Below are 24,697 nucleotides of genomic sequence, written 5' to 3' on the forward strand. Positions count from 1 at the left end.
GCTCTCTCAGGTGTTATGTGAAAAACAAAGATTTGTAAGGCGGCGAGCCGCTGGCATGGGTCCAGGGGCCCCCGATAGGGGGTCGTCGTGATTGTGCGGATGGGGGTGCAGATGGCAGTGGACATGAGTGACAGACACTGGGAGATGGCATGGATGGGCACTGTTAAGAAGAAGGGGCCGGGGTGGCCCCAGGGCCCCTGGCCTGCCTGCCTGGGCGGCTGGGGGACTGTCCCCAGGTGGGGGCTCAGAACAGGCCTGGCCAGAGGGTGATGGGCGTGAGGCCTGGGATTTCGGGGGAGACGGCAAGCGGACGGGTGGGTGGACGGGTGGGTGTGGGGCCCCGAGTGGGGCCTGAGGCCTGGCTGCTGGTGTCAGAGTGAAAGGCCAGAAGGTGTCTCCTAAGGGCAGAGAGTCCAGAGCCTGGTGAGTCCCGAGGGAGCTGGGCAGGCGGCCGCACAGGCCAGGGGCTGCCTCACCTCGGGGCTCTCTGTCTACAGAGGCCAGCATGTGCCGTCGTGGTAATTTTGGGACAAACCCGCTGTAGTGGGTTGAGGGGTGTCCCCACCCCCACCCCCAGACTGGTGTCCACGACCTCAGACCGTGACCTCATTTGGAAATAGGGTCTTTCTGGAGGCCATTAGTAAGGCTCTCGAGATGAAGTCACCCGGATTTGGGGTCCACCCTACAGCCAGTGGTTGTGTCCTTATGAGAGAAAGAAGGGAGAGACGGGGGACCCAGCAGGACTGCTGCGTGGCCACCGAGGCAGAGGGGACGCTGCAGGAGCCCCGGGGGCCGGAAGAGGCAGGAAGGACCCTCCCCAAGGTCCGAGGAGGGAGCGCCGCCCTGCCCACACCTGGAGGCGGGACTTTGGGCCCCAGAACTGTAAGAGGATGCGTTTCTTTCTTTTTTGGCTCTGCCCTGAGGCCTGCAGAAGTTCCCAGCCACGGATCAAACCAGTGCCACAGCAGCAGCTCGAGCCACAGCAGTGATGATGCCCGATCCTTAAACCTGATGAGCCACCAGGGAACTCCCACCTTTCCGTCGTTTTCAGCCACCAGGTTCGTCGTTACAGCAGCTCCGGGAAACTAGTAAACTACCTGTTAGAAATGAAAAAAAAACCCTTTTGTGGTTAAAACAAACAACTTCGTGGAGACGTTGCTCTTTTTGCCACTGACGTAAAGTGCCTGAAGGGTGAAGTGGGGGGACAGGAAAACCCGGGCACTGTCGCGCCCTTCCCACGGCACGGCAGGTGCTCTCAGGCAGCTGGCTGACCTGCAGCGTGGCCGTGGGCAGCGTGAGGCCTGCTCGGTCGTCCTCCCGTCCCAAGGGCGGCCTGAGGACCAGGGTGTCTCTGCAGCTGCTGAAAACCACATTTGCACTGGAATCCCGCGGGCAAAGGCAGATCCAGACCTTCGGGAGCTGAACCAGGAGCTCTCTCTCGTGTGGGGCTCGCCTTGCTCTGGGCCTCGGGAGCCAGTGGCCCTTGGAGCCCCGGAGGCTTAGCTGGATGGGGAGGCGTCCGGCCGACCGGTCACCGCCAGGCAGCGCTCGGGAGCGGCTGTGGCCGCAGGGGGGGTGGGGGCCTTGCTTTCACCCGGTGACATTGCCCACCTGGGCCGGGCCCAGATGGGCAGGATTCTGGCGGCAGCCCCGCCGGCCGAGCGCCGTGGGAAGGCTGTGCCAGGCTCCATTGTTTGCCGTCACGGTTTGGGGCGCACAGCCCACCCCGGCCTCTCCCGGTGCCCCTGCTGCATTGGGGCCTGGAAAGCAAACACTCCCAGATGTCACGTCTGTTTGAAAAGTGGAGATGAGAGAATTTGAAGTCTATGGAGAACAAACACAGCTGAAGCTAAGCATTTAAAATGAATGAATAGAATTGAAGAAGCCTGCAGGCTGCCCACCTGGAGACGAAGCGGGGGCAGGATGGGCAGGAGAGGGTGTGGGTGTGGGTGCGCGTGTGTGCACGTATGTGCGTGGTGGCTGAGGCTGTGCGTGTGGGTGTGAGTGTGTCAGCAGCGTGTGGCTGGGCGCGAGTGAGGGCACAGGTGTGTACCTGCGTGCGTGTGTGAGATGTGTGTGCGCATGCGTGTGTGTGTGCACACAGCCTGCCTGGCGGGGTGGCGGAGCCCAGTGTTGGGTGGCGGATGGGGGTCCCATGGTAACCCAGGAGCCATCTGGGAGGTCAGACAGTTTCCACTGATGGTGGCCCGAGAGGAGGGTCCTTTCTCGATCGACGGAGCAGGATGTGAGCCCCCTGCCCACAGGTGCCCAGGGGACAGCTCCTCCGGGGGGGACCAGGGGCGGCCCAGCTGGGCCTTCTGGCCTCTCCCTCTCAGCCCTGCCTGGTGGGGAGGAGGCGGAGAAAGACCCCACCTGACCCCTGCCCCGCCCTGGGGGTGGGCTCAGTCCTGGGTCGCTGGCCTGGTGACCCCTGCACGGTTGTGAAACTCAGCCAGAGGTCCCTGGTTGCAATTCTGCTCTCTGTTTTCGAGAGGTGAAGACGGGGTCCCCTTTGCCCAGCAAGGTGTGCCTTCTGCCGTCGTGACCTGGGACTGGAGATGCTCAGGGGACGTGGAGGGAAGTTTGGAGGAGCCCTGCTGGTTTCTGGCGATTGTTGTGCTAAAGCAGATCGGTTTCCCCTGTTCCTCAAAAGTCAGCCCATCCGAAGCTTCCCCGTGGGGGACCGACAGGAACTTTGATCCCCTTCAGAGGCAGAGTCGGAGGCTGTAGATCTGCCTGTTCAGGAGCCAGGCCAGGGCGGGGGACAGCGGTGCAGGGCACGCAGGCCATGACCCAGTGGCAGCAAAGGCCTCGCCTGGCCCCGGGTCTCGGCTCTGGAGACGCGGTGCAGAGGGGGCTGTACCAGGTCGAGGTGCAGGCTGCTGTGTCTGCAGCAGAGGCTGTGCCGCGTAGGTGAGGGATTTGGGGGAGGATCTGAGAGTGGTCTCAGCTGTGAGTCACTGTCGCCCAGCTCCCCCCGAGCCTCAGTCCTGAAGGGGCAGGTGGGCTACACACACCACAGCCCCCCCTGACAACAGCATCCATGTTTCCTTTTGAAGAATTGATGATAGGAGTTCCCTGGTGGCCTAGTGGTTAAGGTCCTGGCATTGTCACTGCTGTGGCATGAGTTCCATCCCTGGCCGAGGAACTTTCACATGCAAAGGGTGTGGCCAAAAAAAACACGATAAATTTTAATATCACTCTCCAGCTTGTTCAGATTCCCAGTTGTCTCAAACACGCCTCTCTGGTCTGAATTGTGTGCCCCCACCTTCACAGGTTGCTGCCCCCAGAGGGACCGTGTCTGGAGGTGGGGCCTAAAGGAAGTAACTCAGGTAGATGGTGGGGTGGATCCTGGCCCCAGAGGATTCGTGCCTCATGAGGGGAGACAACAGGAGTTCCCGCTCTGGCTCAGCAGGTTAAGAACCTGACATAGTGTCCGCGAGGATGCGGGTTCGATCCCTGGCCTCCATCCATGGGTTGAGGATCTGCTGGGGCTGTGGTGTAGACCGGCAGCTGCAGCTCTGACTCAACCCCCAGCCTGGGAACCTCCAAATACTGCAGGTGCAGCCCTAAAAAGAAAAGGAAAAAAAAAAAAGAAGACACGGCGACAGACCTCTCTGTCTCTCTGAGCACAGCCCGAGGAGGGGCCCCGTGAGGACAGTGGTGGGGGGCAGCCAGGAACAGAGCCTCACCAGAACCCAGCCACACTGGAGCCCTCAGCTCGTTGGTACTTGCAGCCTCCAGGACTCTGAGAAAGACATTTGTGCTGTTTAGCCCCCAGCCCATGGCATTTTGCTACGGCCTCTGAGTGGTGGCAGGTAACAGTCCCCTCGTTCTATACTGAAAAGGCACAAAAGGACATCCAGGGAAGCCCAGGTCTGGGGTCACGGTGACCTCAGGCTCCAGGAAGATGCCGCCGTTTGAGGGCACGCCCTGCCCCGCGGTGCCCTGAGGGTCCCGGTGCCCTGTGTCTCAAGCTCCGAGTTTCATATCTCTTGCTACCAGCCTTTTCATGACCCAAGAACACAAGCATCACAAAGAAAGAACTGATGAATGTTAGCATATGCAGATATAACATTTTTCTGTATAATATTTTGACTACAAATACATAAACAAGGCAAAAGTTAAATTTAAGCCAGGAGGGAGTTGCCGCAGAAATGGCAGAGAAAAATTTCTGTAATTTATGAGGAGCTCGTGTAACACCATGAAAAGCAAGGCTCTAACCATCCAATAGAAAAACGAGCACAGGTGTTATCAGGCGGTTCCGAGGTGGGAAATGGCCACTGATGATAAAATTCAGGTGGATGTTGAACCTCATCAAAAATGAATGCAGGAGTTCCCTGGTGGCTCAGGGGGTTAAGGATCTGGGGTTGTCACTGCTATGGTTTGGGTCACTGCTATGGCACGGGTTCGAACCCAGGTCCAGGAATGTCTGCATGCTGCAGGTGTGGCAAAAAAAAAAAAAAAAAAAATTCATGCACATGAAACACCTTTGAGATTCATTTGTCAGAAATGCATAGTATTTTGCAGATTAATCGTACCTCACTGGTGAGGGCCTGCGAGTTTGTTCATCCTTTCGGGGAGGGCAGGTTGGACACAGCTATTGAAATGTAAACTACAGGTGCCTCTTTTTGTTCTTTTCCCTTTTTGGCTGCCCTGCGGCACATGGAGTTCCCAGGCCAGGGGTCAGATCCGAGCTGCTGTTGCAACCCATGCCAGAGCTGCGGCAACCCCACCCCTGTGCCGGGCCAGGCATCGAACTGGTGTCCCAGCAATGATCCCATTGTGTCACAGCAGAAACTCCTAAACTCGGTGTACCTTTGAGGAATTTGAGGGAGGGGGGAGAAAGAGGTTTTCTTTTCTTTTTTTTGCTTTTTAGGGATGCGCCCATAGCATATGGAGGTTCCCAGGCTTGGGGTTGAATTTGGAGTTGCAGCTGCCAGCCTACACCACAGCTCATGGCATGCTGGATCCTTAACCCACTGAGCAAGGCCAGAGATCGAGCCTGCATCCTCATGGATACTAGCCAGGATCCTTAACCACTGAGCCAGGAAGGGAACTCCACAAGATAAACACACCAAGGATGTATATCAAAAGTTATCTGCAGGAGTTCCCGTGGTGGCACAGTGGTTAACGAATCCAACTAGGAACCATGAGGTTGCGGGTTTGGTCCCTGCCCTTGCTCAGTGGGTTAACGATCCGGCGTTGCCGTGAGCTGTGGTGTAGGTTGCAGACGCGGCTCGGATCCCGCGTTGCTGTGGCTCTGGCGTAGGCTGGTGGCTACAGCTCTGATTCGACCCCTAGCCTGGGAACCTCCATATGCCGTGGGAGCGGCCCAAGAAATGGCAAAAAAAAAAAAAGTTGTCTGCAGGAGTTCCCGTCATGGCTCAGTGGTTAATGAATCTGACTAGGAACCATGAGGTTGCGGGTTCCATCCTTGGCCTTGCTCAGCGGGTTAAGGATCTGGCGTTGCCGTGAGCTGGGGTGTAGGTCGCAGACATGGTTTGGATCTGGCTTTACATAGTTGTGGTGTAGGCCGGCGGCAACAGCTCTGATTCTACCCTAGCCTGGGAACCTCCAAATGCCGTGGGTGTGGCCCTAGAAAAGACAGAAAGAAAAAAAAAAAAAGAAAAGTTATCTGCAAAAAAAAAAAAAAGTTATCTGCAGTAAAAGCCAGCTCTATACAGCCTACACGTCCATTGGTAATAGTACAAGAAACATGAGTGATTTAAATGGGGGGAGGGGTGTCCCTCTGAAGGAATACTATGCAGCCATGATAAAGAAACACATGGAACTGTGGGTGCCGAGAGGGAGGCTCTCCAGGATGCTGAGCAGACAGGCAGGATGGCTGGGCGGGGACGTCCAGCTCTCGTGATTTTTCCCTGTGGGGACTTGCCTGAAACTGCTGAAGACGTCACGCCACACTGTTTAAACAGTGATTTTTTGAAGTTTGTGGACATAGTACTTTTATTTCAAAATGCATTCATTTAAAAATCAGTAACTGGTGCACATGTTGGTGGGAGCTGGGGAGTTTCTGGTTTCAGAGCTCTTTTTGGTCTGCGGGTCTGTGAGGGCCTGGCAACGTCCACCCTGTGGCGGAGGCACGTGGGGCCACGTCCCGGGGAGTGAGGATCACCCCGCCAGACCCCAGCTGGCTGTGGGTGGGCACTCTCGCGGAGCTCCGGGGCAGAGGCGGTCGGCTTGGGCTCGGTCAGTTTCTCTGGGGACACTTCCAGAACCCTCCTGTCACTGAGGGATTAGGTCACAGGGTGGACGCTGGAGCACAGTGGCCCCTGCTAGCGATGAGCTCATAGTCCTGGAGAGACAGGCATGATTGAAAACAAATCGGAGGAGTTCCCATCGTGGCTCAGTGGAAATGAATCTGACTGGCATCCATGAGGTTGCGGGTTTGATCCCTGGCCTCGCTCAGTGGGTTAAGGATCTGTCATTGCTGTGAGCTGTGGTGTAGGTTGCAGACATGGCTCAGATCCTGTGTTGCTGTGGCTGTGGTGTAGGCTGGCAGCTATAGCTCCGATTTGACCCCTAGCCTGGGAACTTCCATATGCTGCAGGTGTGGCCCTAAAAAGTCCAAAAAAAAAAAAAGAAAACAAATTGGAAGGAGTTCCCTGGTGGCCCAGAAGTTCAAGGATCCAGAGTTGTCAGCATTGTGGGTACAGGTTTGATCTCTGCCCTGGAAACTTCTGCATGCTGTGAGCATGGCCAAAAACCCACAATGAATCCAGTGTTGGCTGGGCCGTGGGATGTGCCATGGGGAGGGTGGGCATGCAGGAGGCCCTGGGTCCCAGGGTGACCCTCCTGAATCTGTGACGAGGCCTGGAGGTCCCAGCCATCCCACGGGGGTGGGGACGGGGGCACGAGGCCACGAGGCCCTCTCTTCATCCTCATGATTTCTGGGTAATCGTCTTGCCCGCGTGCCGGGCTCAGCCAGCGGAGGTTCAGAAGTGGGTGGAATGCGGAGAAGAGGTCCCTGCCGCGCTGCCCTCTGCCCCTCGCCCACCGGGACGGGAACCCTGGAGGGACATGGACAGGGTTGGAGTGACTAGACCACCCGATACAGTCGGCCGAGGGGCCCCCAGGGTGCTTATTTGGAACCACGGCCCAGTCCTTAGACGGTCCCCGCGGGAGCAGTGCACGTCTGGTCGCAGCCCGACTCCGCCGTGGGTCCCAGAGGCGCCAGGGGCTCCGGGTGTGGGTTTGGCTGCTGGTGCCACCGTGGCGGCTGCGGCCCGGGGCGGGTCTGTCCCCAGCCGCGTGTGACCTCCCGCCGTGCTCTCTCTCTTGTCCTCCAGGCGAGCACTGCGAGGTGAACGTGCGCTCCGGCCGCTGCGCCAGCGGCGTGTGCAAGAACGGGGGCACCTGTGTGAACCTGCTCATCGGCGGCTTCCACTGCGTGTGCCCCCCCGGCGAGTTCGAGAGGCCCTACTGCGAGGTGACCACCAGGAGCTTCCCGCCGCAGTCCTTCGTCACCTTCCGCGGCCTGAGGCAGCGTTTCCACTTCACCGTGGCCCTCGCGTGAGTCCCGAGTCCCCGAGACACCGCCTGTCCTTCGAGGTTAGGGAGGCGGATGGGGGTCTCTCCCACCCCTCGGCCCGGAGAACAACAAAGCCCGTCCACCGGGGCCTCTGGGAGTGAGTGGCCCTGGCCGGCGCTGGCCACAGGCCTGGCCCCTTAATTTTAGGGCCCCGTGCAAATTGTGGAGGTGTAGGAGTTCCCACTGTGGCTCAGCAGAAATGAATCCGACTAGTATCCATGAGGATGCAGGGTTGATCCCTGGCCTGGGAACGTCCATATGCCACTGGGGCGGCCCTAACAAGGCCAAAAAAAAAAAAAGAACCCCAAAAAACAAACGGAGGATGTGGGCTCTGTTCAAAAATTAAGAATTTCCAGGAGTTTCCTGGTGGCTCCTTGAGTTAAGGATCTGGTAGTTGTCACTGCTGTGGCTCAGCTGCCATCCCTGGCCCAGGAACGTCCACGTGCTCCGGGTGCAGCCAAAACAAGAAGAAAAAAAAAGAAAGATTTCCCGGTGGCAGCAGCAGAGCATCAAGCCAGGTGTTGGCCCCTGTGTGACCGCCCTGGTCACACGCCCTTGTAGCTGGCCCGGCAGGCAGTTCTTGTCCCACTCCCCTGCCAACATGTGGGCCTCTCTAACATCCGGGTGGCCAGAGGTGGAGGGACGGGGACCAGCAGACTTGGGGATCAGACTCAGCGTAGCCTCCTGCCGAGCCGCCTCTGAGCTGGGGTACCACGGGCAGGCTGATGGTGTGGTGTGGCCAGTAATGTATCTTTTTCTCATGCGAATTGAAACTGCATGTCTAAAAACCCATATGGTAGAGATTTCCATCAAGTTTAACTGTAGAATCGGGTGTCTTTCATCTGTACTTGGTGTTTAGGGGGCCACTGGGGTACAGTTGTGTGGGAATTCTCCATCCTGTGTCCCCCCCACAGCCCAGATGCTCCGTCTGAGCTGCCTTTGGACAATGGGGCATCTCAGGGCAGGATGCATCGGGCTGCTTTCCTGGGGGTTCTGCCCTGAGCAGGTGAGGGGTGCTGTGGGCAGCCCCCCACGCTCCTCCCCCCTCCCCCCTCCTCTCCGCGGGGTCCCGCGAGTCCCTCAACCTCATGTCTGCCCTGTCCGGCCACTTCTCTCCTCCCTGGTGCTCTGTGCCTTGCCCCGGGCTACCTTCCTCTCCCCCCCGGGTGACAGCTGCTGTGACAGCACTGGTGTCATCTGCTCTCAGCCTGAGTCAGGTGGGTCCCTGCCGGGCCTGCCTGCCACCTGGAGTAAAACCCAAACTTCTTAATGAAGGCACACGGGGGCCTCCTGGGTGCTGACCCCTGGTGACCCCTGATTCTGGCACCTTGCCCTCTGTGACACGGCCACCCTCCCTCGGGGTTCTCTGGACCTGGCCAGCCTTGCACAGGCCGTTTCCTCGGCCCCTCCTGCTGGCCCGCCTGACTCTTCCTTCAGGAAGCCCCCGTGACCCAGGCCGGGCCTCACCTGCATTCCAGCGCTGGCGGGACGTCGGGTCACTGCCTGCCCAGCTGCTGCCTTCAGCCCCCGACGTCCTGCTTGCAGGATCAGGCCTCCGTCCACACTGATGGCCTTAGAGGTCCTGACGAGGGCCCTTGGTCACCACGGGAGCTTGAGTCATCGGCGGATTTTCTACTCTGCGGCTCGGGTTCTCCCGCTGTAAACTTAGCCTCCACACCAGCTCGTTGGTAGGGGTGGGAACTCACGCCAGATTTCCTGATTTTTTTCCCTGGTTGTCAGATTATTTGCTTGTGCCAAAGTCTCCTACGCAGACGCCTGTTGTTGTGAAACCTTTACGTGGCCACGTGGGGTCCCTGGCTGGCATCTCGGGGGTTCACGCTCTGGGATGGCTGAGCTGAGGTCCAGCTGTCTGTGCCTGTCCCCCTGCTGACCGGAGCTGCTCAGCGGCTTTTCATCTTGTGTCCTGACACCCGGGTGCCCAGGGGTCAGTGAACAGCTGGCTGCTAGTTCCGGGCCGACAAGGCCTGAGCGCCCACCGCTCCCTGCCTGTGGCCCCAGGACTTTGGCTGGGGGTCTGCCACTCTCCTGGAGGAGGGGCTTCTTGGCCTGGTGGGGGGTGGGAGGGGGGTGAGTTGCAGAATGGGAACATTCTGGGCCTTCTGGGTGGCCCAGAAGGTCTGCTGGGGGCTCTGCAGAGGCGGGCAGACCCCTGCACCCCCCTGGACCCACCTGGACCCACCCACCTTGCCCTGCTCCAGCCCCGGTAAATTCTCAGGCTTGGACATCAGATAGCATCTGCTCAGAGGACGTTTGTTTGGAGAGACTGGTCCCTGGTGAACTGCCTCCTGGGCTCATCACAGACTTCAGCGGCGGCCACACAGCGGCAACATTCGGGTTTTTAAAATTAATTAATTAATTAATTAATTAATTTGTCTTTTTAGGGCCGCACCCGCGGCATATGGAGGTTCGCAGGCTAGGGGGTCTAATCAGAGCTGTAGCCGCCAGCCTACACCACAGCCATAGCAACGTAGGATCTGAGCCGCGTCTGCAACCCACACCACAGCTCACGGCAATGCCGGATCCTTCACCCACTGAGCAAGGCCAGGGATCGAACCTGCAACCTCATGGTTCCTAGTCGGATTCGTTAACCACTGAGCCACGACGGGGACTCCTGACGTTCGGGTTTTACGCCCAGCACAGCTCCTGGTGCCTTGCCCTTCAGGCCCATTTCCTTCTCACAGGAACCCCGAGAGCTGGGTTCCACTGTCACCCCATCTTGCAGGTGAGACGCTCGCCCAAGGTGGTAAGGCTGGCTGGTGGGACCCCTGGGGTTTGCCCGTAGCCCGTGCTCGTAATGTCCCCACCCTCACTGGGGAGCGAACCAGCCCCGGGCTTGCATGTCCTGATGGGAGGCATGTCCCTCGTTCTGCCCGCCTCCTGAACTTCCCTGGGAGACCGGCTTTGATGGGATGGCGAGGGTGGCTGTCGTCCATGGAGCCCACATGTGCCGGGTGCCCTGCTTGTGGCTCTGCCTCTTTGGTTGGTTGGTTTGTTTTCTGGCCCTGCCCTTGGGCCGGGGGGTCGAACCTGCGCCCCAGCGGTGACCCGAGCACAGCAGTGATAACCACAGATCCCTAGCCCGCCGCGCCACCAGGGAGCTCCTCGTGGCTCTATTTCGGATCCTTTGAGCGTTGGCCCCTTTCCCAGGAACTGGGGAGGGGCTGGGGTGGGAGGTGCGGCTCTGGTCGGACCCGGCAGCGAGGCAGCCGTGTGGTTTGATTCTAAAAGCAGTTGTGAAGTTACCCACCCCGGTCTGATGCACGGTTCGAGGCTCCTCCACGCTCTGCAGACCAGCGGGTGAGGCCCCTCCCCAGGGGGTCGTGAGGCTCATCTGACTTGGCACTTGGCGTCCTCCCCCCCTTTCTTCTCACTGGAGCACAGCAAGTGCGGGGCCTCCTCAGCGCCAGGCCCTGGTCCCGGCTCCGCCTGCTCAGGATGCCAGGCCCCCGCCCTCCCCCATGAGCCCTGCGCTCAGAGGGCCACCACGTGGGTACGGCCTCCAGAACAAGAGCGCCTCAGTGGGTTGAAACAGCAGGCTTCTGGGGTGCCCACCCCCCAGATCGGAGGTGCCCCGTGTTTTCTGGCAAACGCATCCCTGGCGTGTGGTTTTGGTGTCGACATGGCCGTGGTCAGCTGCTACCTGGGCATGGCTGGCCGCCCCCCGTCACATGCGGTGAGTGAGCCACGGGAGGCTGACCTGGAAGGTGACCAGAGGTCCTGCTCCTGGAGCTGGGCGGGCCCAGGGACGCCGCGGCTGGCAGACGGGCTGGAAACCAACAGAGAAAGCCCGGCAGCTCCAGACACCGAGAGAAACTAAAGAATACTTGCGTTTAATTAGAGGCCCACGAAATGCAGTGTGTGTTGCCTTGCTTGTCCCACCCCGGGTTTTAGATGGTCCCACGTGACACCAGTGTAGGACGATTTCGTTGGCCCGATGACGGCTGAGATGCCGGGCTGATGCCAGACCAGGGAGTGTTTTGCTTGAAAAGCAAAATCATGAGAAGCCCTTGGGCAGACGAACGGGTCCAGGCGGGGGCTGTGGTTGCTCCGGGGCAGAGGCCGCAAGGAGCTGGGCCCCGGGCCTCCTGAAGGGCGCACCCTGAGAAAGGTGGGCTGGGCTACCGGCCCCCGGCTTTTGTCTCAGGCGGTTTCTTTCGAGGCTGCTTCTCCTCTTTCTGGTTTCTGTTTGCCAAGGGCCTGGGCTCCACGGTCCCCGCGCCTCCCCCGCCTCCCCCGCCTCCCCCGGCGCCCCCATCCTTTGTTCTCCTCCCTGGCCCCCTCGCCAGGCCTTTGGTTTCTGTTTCTGGTCTTTCCTCTTTTCACTCGCGCTGTTCAGACCCTCCCGTGGCCCTGGGTCCCTTCTTGATCCCCCCCTCTCCCCAGCCCTGGGGGCGCCTGCCTGGAGGACCAGATGGTCCTGACCAGCCCCCCGCACCAGCTCCCCCGTCCGTCCAAAGAGAAACCCACAAGCGTGAGAGCCTCCAAGGGGAGCAGGTTGGCCCAGCCAGTCTCGGGAAGCGAGCCTGGGGTCGAGTGGATCCCAGCGTTAATTCAGTGCCCTCTGCTGCCTGCTCGGCCCACACCCAAAGCCTCCCCTTGGCCACGCAGGTGGTGTTTCTCTAGCATTTGTCATCGTGTTTGCTGCCGTCCACACCAAGGGGATGCAGGGTCAGGGGGAGGGAACGGTCACTTTTCTGTAACTCGAGGGAAGCGCCGAGGTCGGATGCCCGAGGCTCGTCTAGACAGACTCCTGCCGCACGAAAACGGATAAACCGACCGGAATCGAAGGAAAGAATTTCCCCCACTTAATCTCTGATGAGAGAGCCAGCCAGCCAGCCCCGGAAGCCGTCCCGGCTCCCTCCGGAGGGCTGCCCGGGTCTTTGTAACCACGGCGTCGAGGAGGCCTCGCGGCGACTTGGTGTGCCAGGGTCCCTGGAGTCTGATGGAGGCGGCATCCTGGGGTGGGGGGCATGGGTGGAAGAAGGGGTTTTCTGAGGCTGTTTGTGGTCTTTTCCACTCTGAGTGCCTGGAGTCAACACGTCTCTGTGGGTTCACACTTGCCACCATCTCTCTGTCGATTCAGCCCATCACTATCAAGCCCTTATGTGGCCCAGATGCTGTTTTAGTCCCCGGGATGCAGCAGTGGGTGAGAGTCACCGCCCCTCCCCGCAAAGGATCACTCATCCTTGTAAACAAATAAGCAGGATAATTTCAGGAAGAAAAAGAGGAAGGTGATAGATGGTGGGGTGGGGGCACAATTTAGATAAAATGGGGCAGGAAGGCACCGTTGGGGTGACATCTGGGGATCTGTGGAGCCAGGGAGGGCCATTCCCCACAGGGGGACAGCAGGTGCAAAGGCCCAGGGGCAGGAAAGCATGGCCATGTGTGGCTGGAGTGTGGTGGGGACGAGGGTCGTGGACCCTGAGGCGGTCACCACCCCTATGTCCCAGGGCCCAGGGGCACGTACGTGGGGTCTAACTCCAGTAGCCGAAGATGCAAGGCCTGTGTTTTCCGTCTAGATGTTTCTAGTCTGCATAGCGGCTGTGCCATTCTTCTGGAGCATTTGCAAATAGAATCTTGTCACGTATGCAGGTCGTGGTAATCGGATTCCCGCTCTGGAATCTGGTTTTTGCTCCTTCCAGAAAAGAGGCTTGCTAATCAGGTTTGATTATTTATTTCTTTTTTGGGTCGCACCTTGCAACATGTGGAAGTTCTCCTGGCCAGGGATCGAACCTGAGCCACAACAGTGACCCAAGCCACTGAAGTGGCAACAGCCAGATCCTTAACCTGCTGAACCACCCGGGAGCTCTCTGGTGATCAGGTCTTATGCGCTGTCAACTCTTGATGTGAAAAAAACAGTCCCAGGGGCCAGCGTCTTAGCTGTCTCTGGACCAGGCTCTCAGCCACTCTGGCCGCTTGTCCCTTTGGGCGGCCTCTTGTCCCCTGCACCCCGCCGGCCACCAGAAAACCTTCTGCCCCGGGGGTCATGCACTTAGGACCTGCTTCCTCTTGGCCCTGCAGGTTTGCTACCCGGGAGAGGAACGCCCTGCTGCTGTATAATGGCCGCTTCAACGAAAAGCACGACTTCATTGCCCTGGAGATTGTGGACGAGCAGGTGCAGCTCACCTTCTCGGCAGGTAAAGCCTCCTGCACCCGAGGGAGCCGCCCACGGGGCACGTCAGGGGCGTTTTCTTGGTTAAAACCACCCCGTCCTGAGCAGCACCTTCACGCCTGCTTCCCTGGCCCTCCGTCTGGGAATCCGTCTGTCTGGGAATCCGTCCTGTGGGAGAAATCCAGACTGCACAGGGATGTTCATTGCAGCGTTGTTTATAATGCTCAGATTTCCAAAACGAGGGGAATCATTAACATGTGCCGCTGCCTCTGTCAATGAAAAATATTTACAAAACCGCTAAGCGAGTTCCTGCCTTGTCTCAAGGGAAATGAATCTGATGAGTAACTGTGAGGACGCAGGTTCAATCCTTGGTCTCACTCAGTGGTTTAAGGATCCTGTGTTGCTGTGAGCATTGGTGAAGGTCGCAGATGAGGCTTGCATCTCACTTTGCTGTGGCTGTGGTGTAGGCCAGTGGCTGCAGCTCTGATGCGACGCCTAGCCTGGGAACCTCCATATGCTGCAGGTGTGGCCCTAAAAAAAAAAAGCCATTGAAAATGTTTTTCCTGGAGTTCCCACTGTGGCACAATGGGATTGGTGGTGTCTCTGGAGCACCAGGATGCAAGTGCAGTCCCCAGCCTGGTGCAGTGGGTTAAAAGATCTGCTATTGGGAGTTCCCATCGTGGCTCAGCAGTTAACAAACCCGACTAGCATCCATGAGGACATGGGTTCCATCCTTGGCCTTGATCAGTGGGTTAAGGATCCTGCATTGCCGTGAGCTGTGGTGTAGGTCGCAGACACGGCTCGGCCGTGTTGCTATGTCTCTGCCGTAGGCTGGTGGCTACAAGTCTGATTGGACCCCTAGCCTGGGAACCTCCATGTGCTGCGGGTGTGGCCCTAAAAGACAAAAAAAAAAAAAAAAATCTGGTGTTGCCGCAGCTGTGGCATAGATCTAATCCCTGGCCTGGGAAGGCCATATGCGGCAGGGCGGCCAAAAGGAAAAAAAGAGGTAAAACCTCAAAGGGAAGGTCCACCCAGGTGTTGGAGACGTTTTTCCAGGCTTCGAAAGGACTGTTCACCCAGCGTTTCTCTCTGCCCCCCTCCCTTGCCCCCCGCAGGTGAAACCACGACGACGGTGGCCCCGCAGGTGCCCGGGGGCGTGAGTGATGGGCGGTGGCACTCTGTGCAGGTGCAGTATTACAACAAGGTAGGCCGGGGTCGGAGTCCTTAGACGCTCACACTCTGAACTGCAGAGGTGTCCTTTAGGAAACGCGTGCTGGCTGAGTGTCCGTGCGAATGTCCTCAAGCCCCGCCTGGCGGGGATGCGCCCCCAGGAAGCAGGGAACGCTGGGCGGGGAGGCACAGGGACCCCAGAGGCCTCTCCACACGGGGGAGAGGACGCAGAATGAGCTTATTCATTGTGGCTGCCTCGGCCCAGTCATTACTGGCGGCTAAGATTCCAGGCCATTCAGACACAATTCCAAGGCCAAACTAGTCCGCTCCCTTGTACCTGGAGGAAACCCGAGAACCAGAGCCAGAAGGCTCTCCCGGGAAATGCTCTGAAGGTTCGGTCGTTTTAGGGGGGGTTTCCTTTCATTTTGCTGTTTATGGGCTTGTAAGGAAACTCCTCGGTGGATTTTGCATCAAAATGCCCAGCCTTCCATTGCTGGGATTTTGCAAACCTCTCTTCTCCTTCCTGCAAAGCTCCAGGGTGCCAACCCCCTCCCGATCTTGGCCCCCCGGACACACACCCACCCCTCCCCACCCCAGGGCCTCCACAGGCCTTGAGTCGGAGCTTGGCTGGCAGACCAGAGGTCCTGCGTCTCGTAAGACGCACACCCACGGGGGAGGGGTGCCCTCTGTCCCTGGGTCTTGGCACAGTCGTGACTGGCGACCCTCCCACCACTTGGGCCTGTGTCCCTGTGTCACTCAGACGCGCCCCCCTCCTTTCTCCGTCGGTCGTGGCCGTCCTTCTGCCTCTGTTACATCGGCCCGCCCGAAACGTCTCCTGTTGCCATCCCCCTGAATGTGAGGCCCCTGGCAGTGATCGCCGGCACGGGGGCTGTGGTTTTTGCCCCCCGCCCGTGGGTGGGGGCCACCCATCGTCTCCCGGGACCGAGGCCAGGCAGGTTCTCAGCGCCGCATTGGTGATGAGCACGAGGGGAGGTCCTGGTGGGGTCAGGGTGCAGACCTGAATCGTTGTGGGGGCCGTGTCCTCGTCTGGGGACCTGGGGGACCAAGCAGAGAGTATTCGCAGGTGCCCGGGAGGGGGTCCAGGCTACCGCAGTCCCCAGCAAACCCTGCTGCCCGTGTTCCTGGGACCCCCGGGGCTGTGGTGTCAGCAGTGCCCGGGTTGCTGGATGAAGGGCCCTGGGAGCGAGTTAAGGTGGGGGGCGGGCGGGGCAGGGAGGGTCACAGGCCCCTGCAGACACACGTGCAGCTTCCTAGCTGTCTGCCTCGAGTCTGGAGTCTTCTGCTCATGTGGTGGCTCGTGGCCGGGAGCAATTATTAGCCAGTGTCAGGTGTGCCCACCTGGAAGCAGCCTCGCGTGGCTGCTGTGCCAGGCGGTGGGTGCGGTCAGAGCCCTTGCTGACTTCCAGGGGCTCTGGGATGGACGGGGCGGGCGGGGGGCGGGGGGTGGCAGTGCACTGCTTGGGTGTTTCTCTTTTTGGTCTCTTAACCCGCCTGGCACCCTATCCCCCATCAGTAACCAAGGGGCTCTCACCCGATTCAGCTGCTCTGGGGAGCAGGGTGCCCCCGTGGCTCCCCACACCCTGGCACGGTCAGAGGGTTTCGGCCCCTTCTCTCCACCCTGGGGACAGTCTCCCCCGTGGCCCCTCTCAGGATGAGGGACAGCAGCTCTCACCTGGGCACAGGTGGGGAGACTGTGCCCCAGCCTCCTGGAGGGCCAGGAGCCCCAAGGCCGGCATCACGCCCTGTGTGCCTCTGCGTCCCCTCGGCCCGGGGCACAGTCCCACTGAGCACAGGGAGTGTCGTATCTGACGTCAGGGCTGGAACCTGCGCCAGCGGGCAGGACCGCAGCTAGACCCCCGATTTCTCCGTTCACGGTATCAGGATGGCTTTCTCGTGTCTGGGCAGGACCCACAAGCAGATGTAGTGGCAGTGGAGCTTCTGCAAGGCTGGCCCCTCCTGGCCCAAGGACAGCGACAGGGGTTGGTGGTTTTCTGGCTTAAACGTATTCAGGCTTTTGTTTGTTTTTTTATGGCCGCACCTGCGACATAGGGAAGTTCCCAGGCTAGGGGTCAAACTGGAGCTGGAGCTGCCGGCCTACAGCACAGCCACAGCAACATGGGATCTGAGCTGTGTCTGCGACCTACACGGCAGCTCACAGCAACACCGGATCCTTAACCCACTGAGGGAGGCCAGGGATCGAACCTGCGTCTTCATAGATGCCAGTCAGATTCGTTAACTGCTGAGCTGCAACGGAAACTCCAACACATTCAGGCTTTTGTGGGTCATGGCACATGCCTTCAAATAGAAAGCAGAAGAAGAATCTCAGTGGACACTCTGGCCAGCCCTGAGAGTGGTCACCGAGGGGCGAGTCCCTCTGCTCTGCAGGCGTCTGCTTGGTCCTTGTGTCGTGTCTGGTCTTTAGAGTGCGTCCTGTGCAGGGAACATCTGGGTCCCCTGGGACCCTCCCCACAGCTGCTGGGGCCTGGGAGCCTGTCCAGGCTGTTTGACTCGCCAGGCCCTTCAGCCCCAGGAAACAGGTGGAATCCTCGCCAGGACGGTCCCTGGAGGGCTTATCAGCAAAGAGGGGCAGGGTGTGGGTTGTGCAGGGCAGTGCGGTACCTGGGGCTGTCACAGCCCTCAGGCCGAGAGGGCAGAAGGGAGCCCCGATAGGACCCGTTGCGGAGAGAAGCCCCCTGTGCAGAGAAGTGGTCCCTGGCCTCCTCCTCTCCTGTTAGGCTCCCTGGTGGCCCGAGCCAGCCCCAAACCAGAGGACAGGACCCCTTGGTAGGGGGGATCCAAGCAGGGGGCCAGCAAAGTCAGTTCACTTTTCTTTCTGCTGGGTGGCATTCTAGGTGAGAGGGTCTGGTGGTATAATTCACCTTGGATGAACAGGGTGCCCACTGGAGCTTGGCGGTTTAAAATACCTGGGAAAGGAGTTCCCGTTGTGGCTCAGTGGTTAACGAATCCGACTAGGAACCATGAGGTTGCTGGTTCAATCCCTGGCCTCGCTCAGCGGGTTAAGGATCCGGCGTTGCCATGAGCTGTGGTGTAGGCCAGTGGCTACAGCTCTGATTTGATCCCTAGCCTGGGAACCTCCATGTGCTGTGGATGCGGCCCTAAAAATATTTTTTAAAAAATTAAAAATAAAATAAAATAAAATACCTGGGAAGGTATTTTAAAAGTGAAGTGGACACCTTGGAGTTCCCTGGTGGCTCAGGGGGTTAAGGATCTGCTGTTGTCACTGCTGTGGTCGGGGTTCGAACCCTGGCCTGAGAACTTCCACCTGCTGTGGGCATGGCCAATTTAAAAAAAAAGGGAGGGTGGGGGGAAATTTGCCCAAACATGTCAGAACTCCATCAAGCACAGGTGGAACCCAGAGCCTCTCGGCCGACCCCGCCCGTGGGGGCTTAGGCAGGATTTGCGGCGTGTGTAGTCGTTACTTCCTTCATTGCAGATGTGCTTTTTTCCCGAGGCCACTGTGCACGGTAAGTAAACATTTTCATTGCCGACTTGAAAAAGTGTAGACACATCTGAGGGAAGTTTGCATGAATCTGAAATGAGAGGTTCGTGTGGATCATTCCGAAGTGACTTCTTTGCACTCAGAGCTTGGGTTTGGCCGTCGTCAGGGCAGTTTGGGGTGACTGTCCTTACCCCTCACCCTTTGGTGTTAGAATGTTTCTAGAAGGATCCCTATACAAACTTTGGAGTTCCCTGACGTCTCAGCAGGTTAAGGACCTGGCATTATCACGGCTGTGGCGCAGGTTCGATCCTTGGCCCCGTAATTTCCACGTGCAGCTGATGTGGCCAATAAGTAAATAAATAAAATCATCTAAGGTCTTAGCTCAAGAATCTTCAAAAAGAAGAGCAAAATAAACTCAAAGCAAGAAAAAGGAAAGACTAAAAAGCAGAAACCAGTGGGATGGAAGACAAACAACGGAACTGATGAAACAGCTTTGGAAAAAGCAATAATGTTGACAAACAAGTTTAATGACTTAAAAAAAAAAAAAACCCTAAACCAAGAAAGATTACTAGTATCAGGAATAAACTCTCAATTCCTCAAAAATCATAAGCTACCATAATTCAACCAGTATGAAATAAATAATTTGAATAACAGCATTACTGTTAAGGAAATCGAAGTTATATTTTAAAAACTCCCCAATAGGAAATCTCCAAGCTTGGATGGGTTCACTGGCACATTGTGCCAAAGGTTTAGAGGCTCAGAGACGAGGGAACACGTCCCCGTTCTTTCTCTGCAGTCCGCGTTACCCTGACACCAACATCAGATGAAGACAGTACAAAAAAGTCCAAGAGTTCCCATTGTGGCTCAGCAGGTTAAGAACCCAATGTCCTTGAGGATGCAGGTTCGATCCCTGGCCTCGATCCGTGGGTCAAGGATCCGGTGTTGCCGTGAGCTGTGATGTAGGTCAGAGATGCGGCTCGGATCTGGCATTGCTGTGGCTGTGGTGTAGACCGGCAGGTACAGCTCCGATTAGACCCCTAGCCTGGGAACCTCCATATGCACGCAGGTGTGGCAAGAAAAAGAGAAGGAAGGAAGGAAGAGAGAGAGAGAGAGAAAGAAAGAAAAATGGAAGAAAGAAGGGAGGAAAGGAAGGAAGGAAGGAAGAATCCAGGCTAATATCCCTCGCGTCTGCCCAGCTCGGATTCCAGTGCACGACCGTCCTCAGCAGCTGCTTCCCCAACAAGCCCAAACTGGAAACCACCCAGGCCCCCGGAGCAGGTGACCTGCCCACCGGAACTCAGGATGCTGTTCGGGAACGAGACGGGTGAACCACCGCTGCCCGTCAGAGCGATGCTGAGCGAGGAGAGCCAGTCTCACGAGGCAGGTGCTTCCACGTGTGTCACGTTCTCCAACGAGGGAAGAACAACTGAGTGGCCGCCGGGCTTGGGGGCGGGAAGCACGTGGGTGTGCCCGCGAGCGCCCTGCAGGCCTGAGTCCTGGTGGTGATGGAGCATCTGTGTATCCTGACCGTATCGGCGTCCACACCTGGGCTGTGATGTTCTAACCACCACTTCGCAGGCTGTTTACACCGTAGAAACTGGGTAAAGGGCACATCATCTGCTACTGTTCTTCTTCTTCTTTTTATGGCTGTGCCTGTGGCCTAAGGAAGTTCCCCGAGCTAGGGATCGAACCCGCATCCTCACAGACACCTCTTCGGGACCTTAGCCTGCGGAGCCACAGCGGGAACGCCACATCTATTATTTTTTAAAATTGCATGTGCATCTAAAATTAAGCACAGACAGTTTAACTAAAAGAACTTTGAAAGGTACACAAAGATAGGCAGGCAGACACCAAATTTTTTTTTTTTCCTCCTGAAGGGCACCCTCTTCCCCCCCAAAACAAATCCATCAGAGGCGTTTATCAGATAGCCGTGCCAGGTCATAAATCATCCAAAATGCGGTGTCTAAAAACATCAGATGTTCGTTATTCCTTGTGAGTGGTTGGCAGGAGGCACTGTTGCAAGCTGTTTTTGCAAATAGTGTGCCACCTGTGGATACCTTTGGGAAGAAGGATGGTGAGAACCCAGGTGGCCTTCATGTGCGTTTTATACCTGTCTGCGATGTGTTATGTGTTTCACATTTTTTTTTTGTCTTTTTAGGGCCGCACCTGCGGCATATGGAAGTTCCCAGGCTAGGGGTCAAATCGGAGCTATAACGGCTGCCCTACACCACAGCCACAGCCACGTGGGATCTGAGCCGTGTCTGCAACCTAGACCCCAGCTCACAGCCACACCGGATCCTTAACCCACTGAGCAAGGCCAGGGATTGAACCTGCGTCCTCACGGATACTCGAGCCACGACGGGACCTCCTCACGTGTTGTTGCTGTTGAAGAATGCATCGGGAGTCATCTGGGTGGTGGGCTCGTGAACCGTTTTTGTTTTAAATGTTCTGTCGAGAAGATCATTTGATTGAAAGAATGTACAAGATAAGCTAACCTTCTTAAAAGCGTAACCAAGCGTTTGCCAAGCACATCGAACCTTTACGCTGGAGCCGGCAGACAGGCTCGTCTGCATCTGCACGGGGGTCCTAGCTTTGCTTCCCCGCTGCCGGGGCGTGGCCTCGGGGGTGAGTCTGGGATACCCCTCGTGCTCATTTCCTGCTCTGCAGGTTCAGCCGTTCAAGTCCCGAATCCCCAGTCTGGGGTGTGAATTGTTCTGTTGCTCTCCGGCCGTGTTTCCTGCTCACTTGGCCAACTTGTCAGGATGGGAGTGGCCCCCGTGTGACCAGCCCCTGGCTAGCGGATAAATATCCAGCATCAGCGCTCCCGTTACAGACCGCCCTCTGCTCACGTCCAGCAGAGGGTAACCGGGTGGGGCTGAAAAAAGCCGGCTAAGCAGCCTCCACGGGAGCCAGGCCCACGGCCCCAAGGAGGGTGCTGCCCGCCTGCTGGTGGCCCAGGGAACTGGGACGGTCGCCCGCTTCCTTTCCAAACAAGGGCCCGTCCGATCTAGGTCACCTGCTATGGAAACAGAATGACTCCCCGGGTCGCACACAGCCCCACCCTGGGCCTGAGCTCCATGCCCGCTATGGAAAGTCGCTGCAGGCTGGGGCGGTTCCCTGTCTGGTGGCCTCACCCTACCACCTGCCACCCGTCTCATGCCCGTGGTGCCCGTTTACTGTCCTCCAGTGCTCTCGGATGAAATGCTGCCCCCCTGCCCCTCTGCCCAGGCTGGCCCGTCTTCCCTCTCACCTCTGCCTTTCCTCCCAGCCCTCCTCCTGCCCGCCCCCTCCTCCCAACCCCCTCCCGGACCAGCACCTTCCTACCGACGCCTCCACCCTCAGAGGAGGATGAAGGGGGACAGGGACAGGGCTGGGCGGGGCTGCGGGCGGGCGGCTCCCTCCCCACTGCCCGGTGCCCTCCGGCTGGTCTGGCCCTCTCCCCCTCTCCCTGCACCGTCCCAGCCTTTCCAGTATCAGCCTTTGCACAGGAGGTGGGGGTTGGAGGCCACTCAGAAAGGGGGTTGGGTCAAGTGGGAGGCCCTGGGGGTCTGTAGGGAGAAGTTCGGGGTCTGCAGACACTGGGGACAGAGAGGAGCCTGTTGGGGTCCCAGCAGGAGCAGGCCAGGGTGCACGCGAGCACACACGCGCGCGCGCGCGCGCGCGTGTGTGTGTGTGTCTGTGTGCACGTGTTCTTGAGTGAGTGCTTTTCTTTTTTTTTTTTGTCTTTTTGCCTTTTCTAGGGCCGCTCCCGAGGCACGTGGAGGTTCCCAGGCTAGGGGTCGAATCGGAGCTGTAGCTGCCGGCCTATGCCAGAGCCACAGCAATGTAGGATCTGAGTCGCGTCTGCAACCCACACCACAGCTCACAGCAACGCCAGATCCTTAACCCACTGAGCGAGGCCAGGGATCGAACCCGCAACCTCATGGTTCCTAGTCGGATTTGTTAACCACTGAGCCACAGTGGGAACTCCGAGTGAGTGCTTTTCTTGAAAGCCTTTCTCCCTTCGGCCAAGGAGACTTCCTCAAATGACCTGTGACTCAAGAACCTCTGTAGCCCAGAGTGACTTTGTCATTGCCCCCAAGGGCTCTGCCCTCTCTGTCCCTGGCCATGTTGGTGGAGCCAAGAGAGTCATCTTTGGGACCCCAGGAGCTCCCCCCAGGCACCTGTGCCATGCCATGTGGAGGACCCCAGGGGGCAGCTGCTCGGGGTGCCCCTCCCCCATCCCTAGTCCAGCTGGAAGGACCTGACAGTCAGATTATAGGCCCCCTGGATGCAGGAATATGAGCTTTTCATGGGGTGCCTTAGGGTCCCCCAGTTTGTGCCAAATAGCTTGTCCACAGAGCACCCAAGAGAAGGAACATGCGACCCCAGCTTTCCAGGAAGGTGCTGTTTAAACTTAAAGAATCTCAGTTTGGGGAGTTCCTGTTGTAGCTCAGCGGTAAACGACTCCAACTAGTATCCATGAGGATGCGGGTTCAATCTTTCGCCTTGCTCAGTGGGTTAAGGATCCAGCATTGCTGTGAACTGTGGTGTAGGTCACAGATGCAGCTCCAGTTCGACCCCTCGCCTGGGAACCTCCATATGCCACAGGTTTGGCCCTAAAAAGCAAAAAAAAAAAAATTCTTGATTTGGGGCTTCATTTGTCATAGGAGAGAAAATGAGAAAACTTCCTCTCCAAGCAAATCTGCATAAACTCCCCAGTTCCCAGAAAACCTGGGGGGGCCTGTCCAACCAGGGCAGCCGCAGACGGGGACCTGACCCTCTGGGCCAGCCCAGCAGGACAGCAGCTCAGAGGCTCCTGGCTCCCTCTCGCTGGCCTGGGAGCTTTGTCTGGGGAAGGGCTGGACCCAGATGGGCTGGCACTGGGCCTCATGGATCTTTTCCAGAACAAGGGTCGTCCCCACGGAGATCCCTAGGGCCTCAGGAGATGCTTCTCTATGCACAGCGCCGAGCCCGAGAGCCGGGCTCCCAAAGCCTCTGCCCCGAGCTTGCGGCTATTCCATATCCCAGCGTCTTGGGCAACCATCACAAAAGGTCCTCCTTTGACCTGTGGCCAGCGTTGTCTGGCATTGAATTAACTGCCTTGCCTGAGAAACAGAAGGCTTTGCTCTGGTTTGACCAGTTGGTTCTGACTCTCATTAGAGATCTTTTCGGAGTTCCCATCATGCTTCAGTGGTTAGCGAACCCGACTAGTAACTGTGAGGTTGCGGGTTCGATCCCTGGCCTCGCTCCATGGGTTAAGGATCCGGCGTGGCCGTGAGCTGTGGTGTAGGTCGAAGACGTGGCTCGGATCCTGCGTTGCTGTGGCTGTGGGGTAGGCTGGCAGCTGTAGCTCTAATTTGACCCCTAGCCTGGGAACCTCCATGTGCCACGGGAGCAGCCCTAAAAAGCAAAAAAAGAAATCTTTTCTTTTTAAGGTCCCCAAACAGAGTCTGTTAGCACAGCTCAGTATTTTCTTGGATGACTGACCTAGTGAAGGAGTGGGAGCTGCAGGTGGCTATGGGTTCGGGCCTTGGGGAAGGCCCTGTGGCTTTAGCAAAGATGCAAGGACATGTGGGCTGTGGATGGCTCCTTTTTCCTTTAAAGATATGAAAAGAAACTATGTTTTTAATATAGGAAAGTAGCAGGAGGAAGAAGAGCCATGTGCATGGTTTTGGCTTTCTTCCCGCCTTCCTTAGCAACGGCGCAGCAACAGAGAACTGGATGGAATTCTGGCGTGTGTGTTTAACAGAGGCGCTATTTTTGCCTCTGTCTTACAGCTGAGCCTGGTGCCGGGGGGGGGGGGGGTCAGGTGCTTTTCCTACGTGGGGTCAGGCTGTAACCTCTTGGCCTTTGGGAAGCGATGCTCATTGGAGGCTGTTCCCCCTCCCTGGCAGCCTTGGATGCTCACCCGCGTGGGTGTGACGTGTGACAGCCCGCCCAGCGTCGGGGACTCTGCAGAGGCGCTCGGGTCCAGTCTTTCGGATGACCCTGGAGGTGGTAGCTCTGAATTCAGCCACGCTGTGGAAGAGGCTGCCTAGCTCGGCGGGGTGTCCCCTGCCCCAGGTCACTGCCAGGTGGGGGGGTCAGGAGCACCTGTCGCTCTCATCCCGGGCTGCACGCCCTGCCTGGTGGCCAGTAAGTGGCCACCGGTTGACCCAGTCAGGCTCCCACACCCTAAGGGGAGGCCGTGACCCTCCTGGGATGTAGGTGCTTGGTGCCCAAAGGAAAAGGGACAAGGAGTTCCCTGGCGGCCTAGTGGGTTAAGGATCAGACCTTGTCACTGCTGTAGCTCAGGTCACTGCTGTGGTGCAGGTTCAATCCCTGGCCTGGGACCTCTGTCTGCCACGAGTGTAGCCAACAGAAAGGACTTTTCCGTTTG

General features: G+C 58.0%; 1 protein-coding gene across 2 annotated transcripts in view; it reads left to right on the forward strand.

Moving 5' to 3' along the window:
* Positions 1 to 24,697, forward strand: part of CELSR1 (cadherin EGF LAG seven-pass G-type receptor 1) — a 143,083-nt gene that overhangs the window by 67,511 nt on the left and 50,875 nt on the right. For both annotated transcript variants that reach the window (XM_047785959.1, XM_047785960.1), the window contains exons 3-5: positions 7,311 to 7,533; positions 13,595 to 13,710; positions 14,801 to 14,889. In XM_047785959.1, coding sequence (XP_047641915.1) covers positions 7,311 to 7,533; positions 13,595 to 13,710; positions 14,801 to 14,889 — 428 coding nt within the window. The remainder of the gene's footprint in view (positions 1 to 7,310; positions 7,534 to 13,594; positions 13,711 to 14,800; positions 14,890 to 24,697) is intronic.

The sequence above is a fragment of the Phacochoerus africanus genome, chromosome 7 (genome assembly GCF_016906955.1).
Source record: "Phacochoerus africanus isolate WHEZ1 chromosome 7, ROS_Pafr_v1, whole genome shotgun sequence".
Lineage (NCBI taxonomy): Eukaryota > Metazoa > Chordata > Mammalia > Artiodactyla > Suidae > Phacochoerus > Phacochoerus africanus.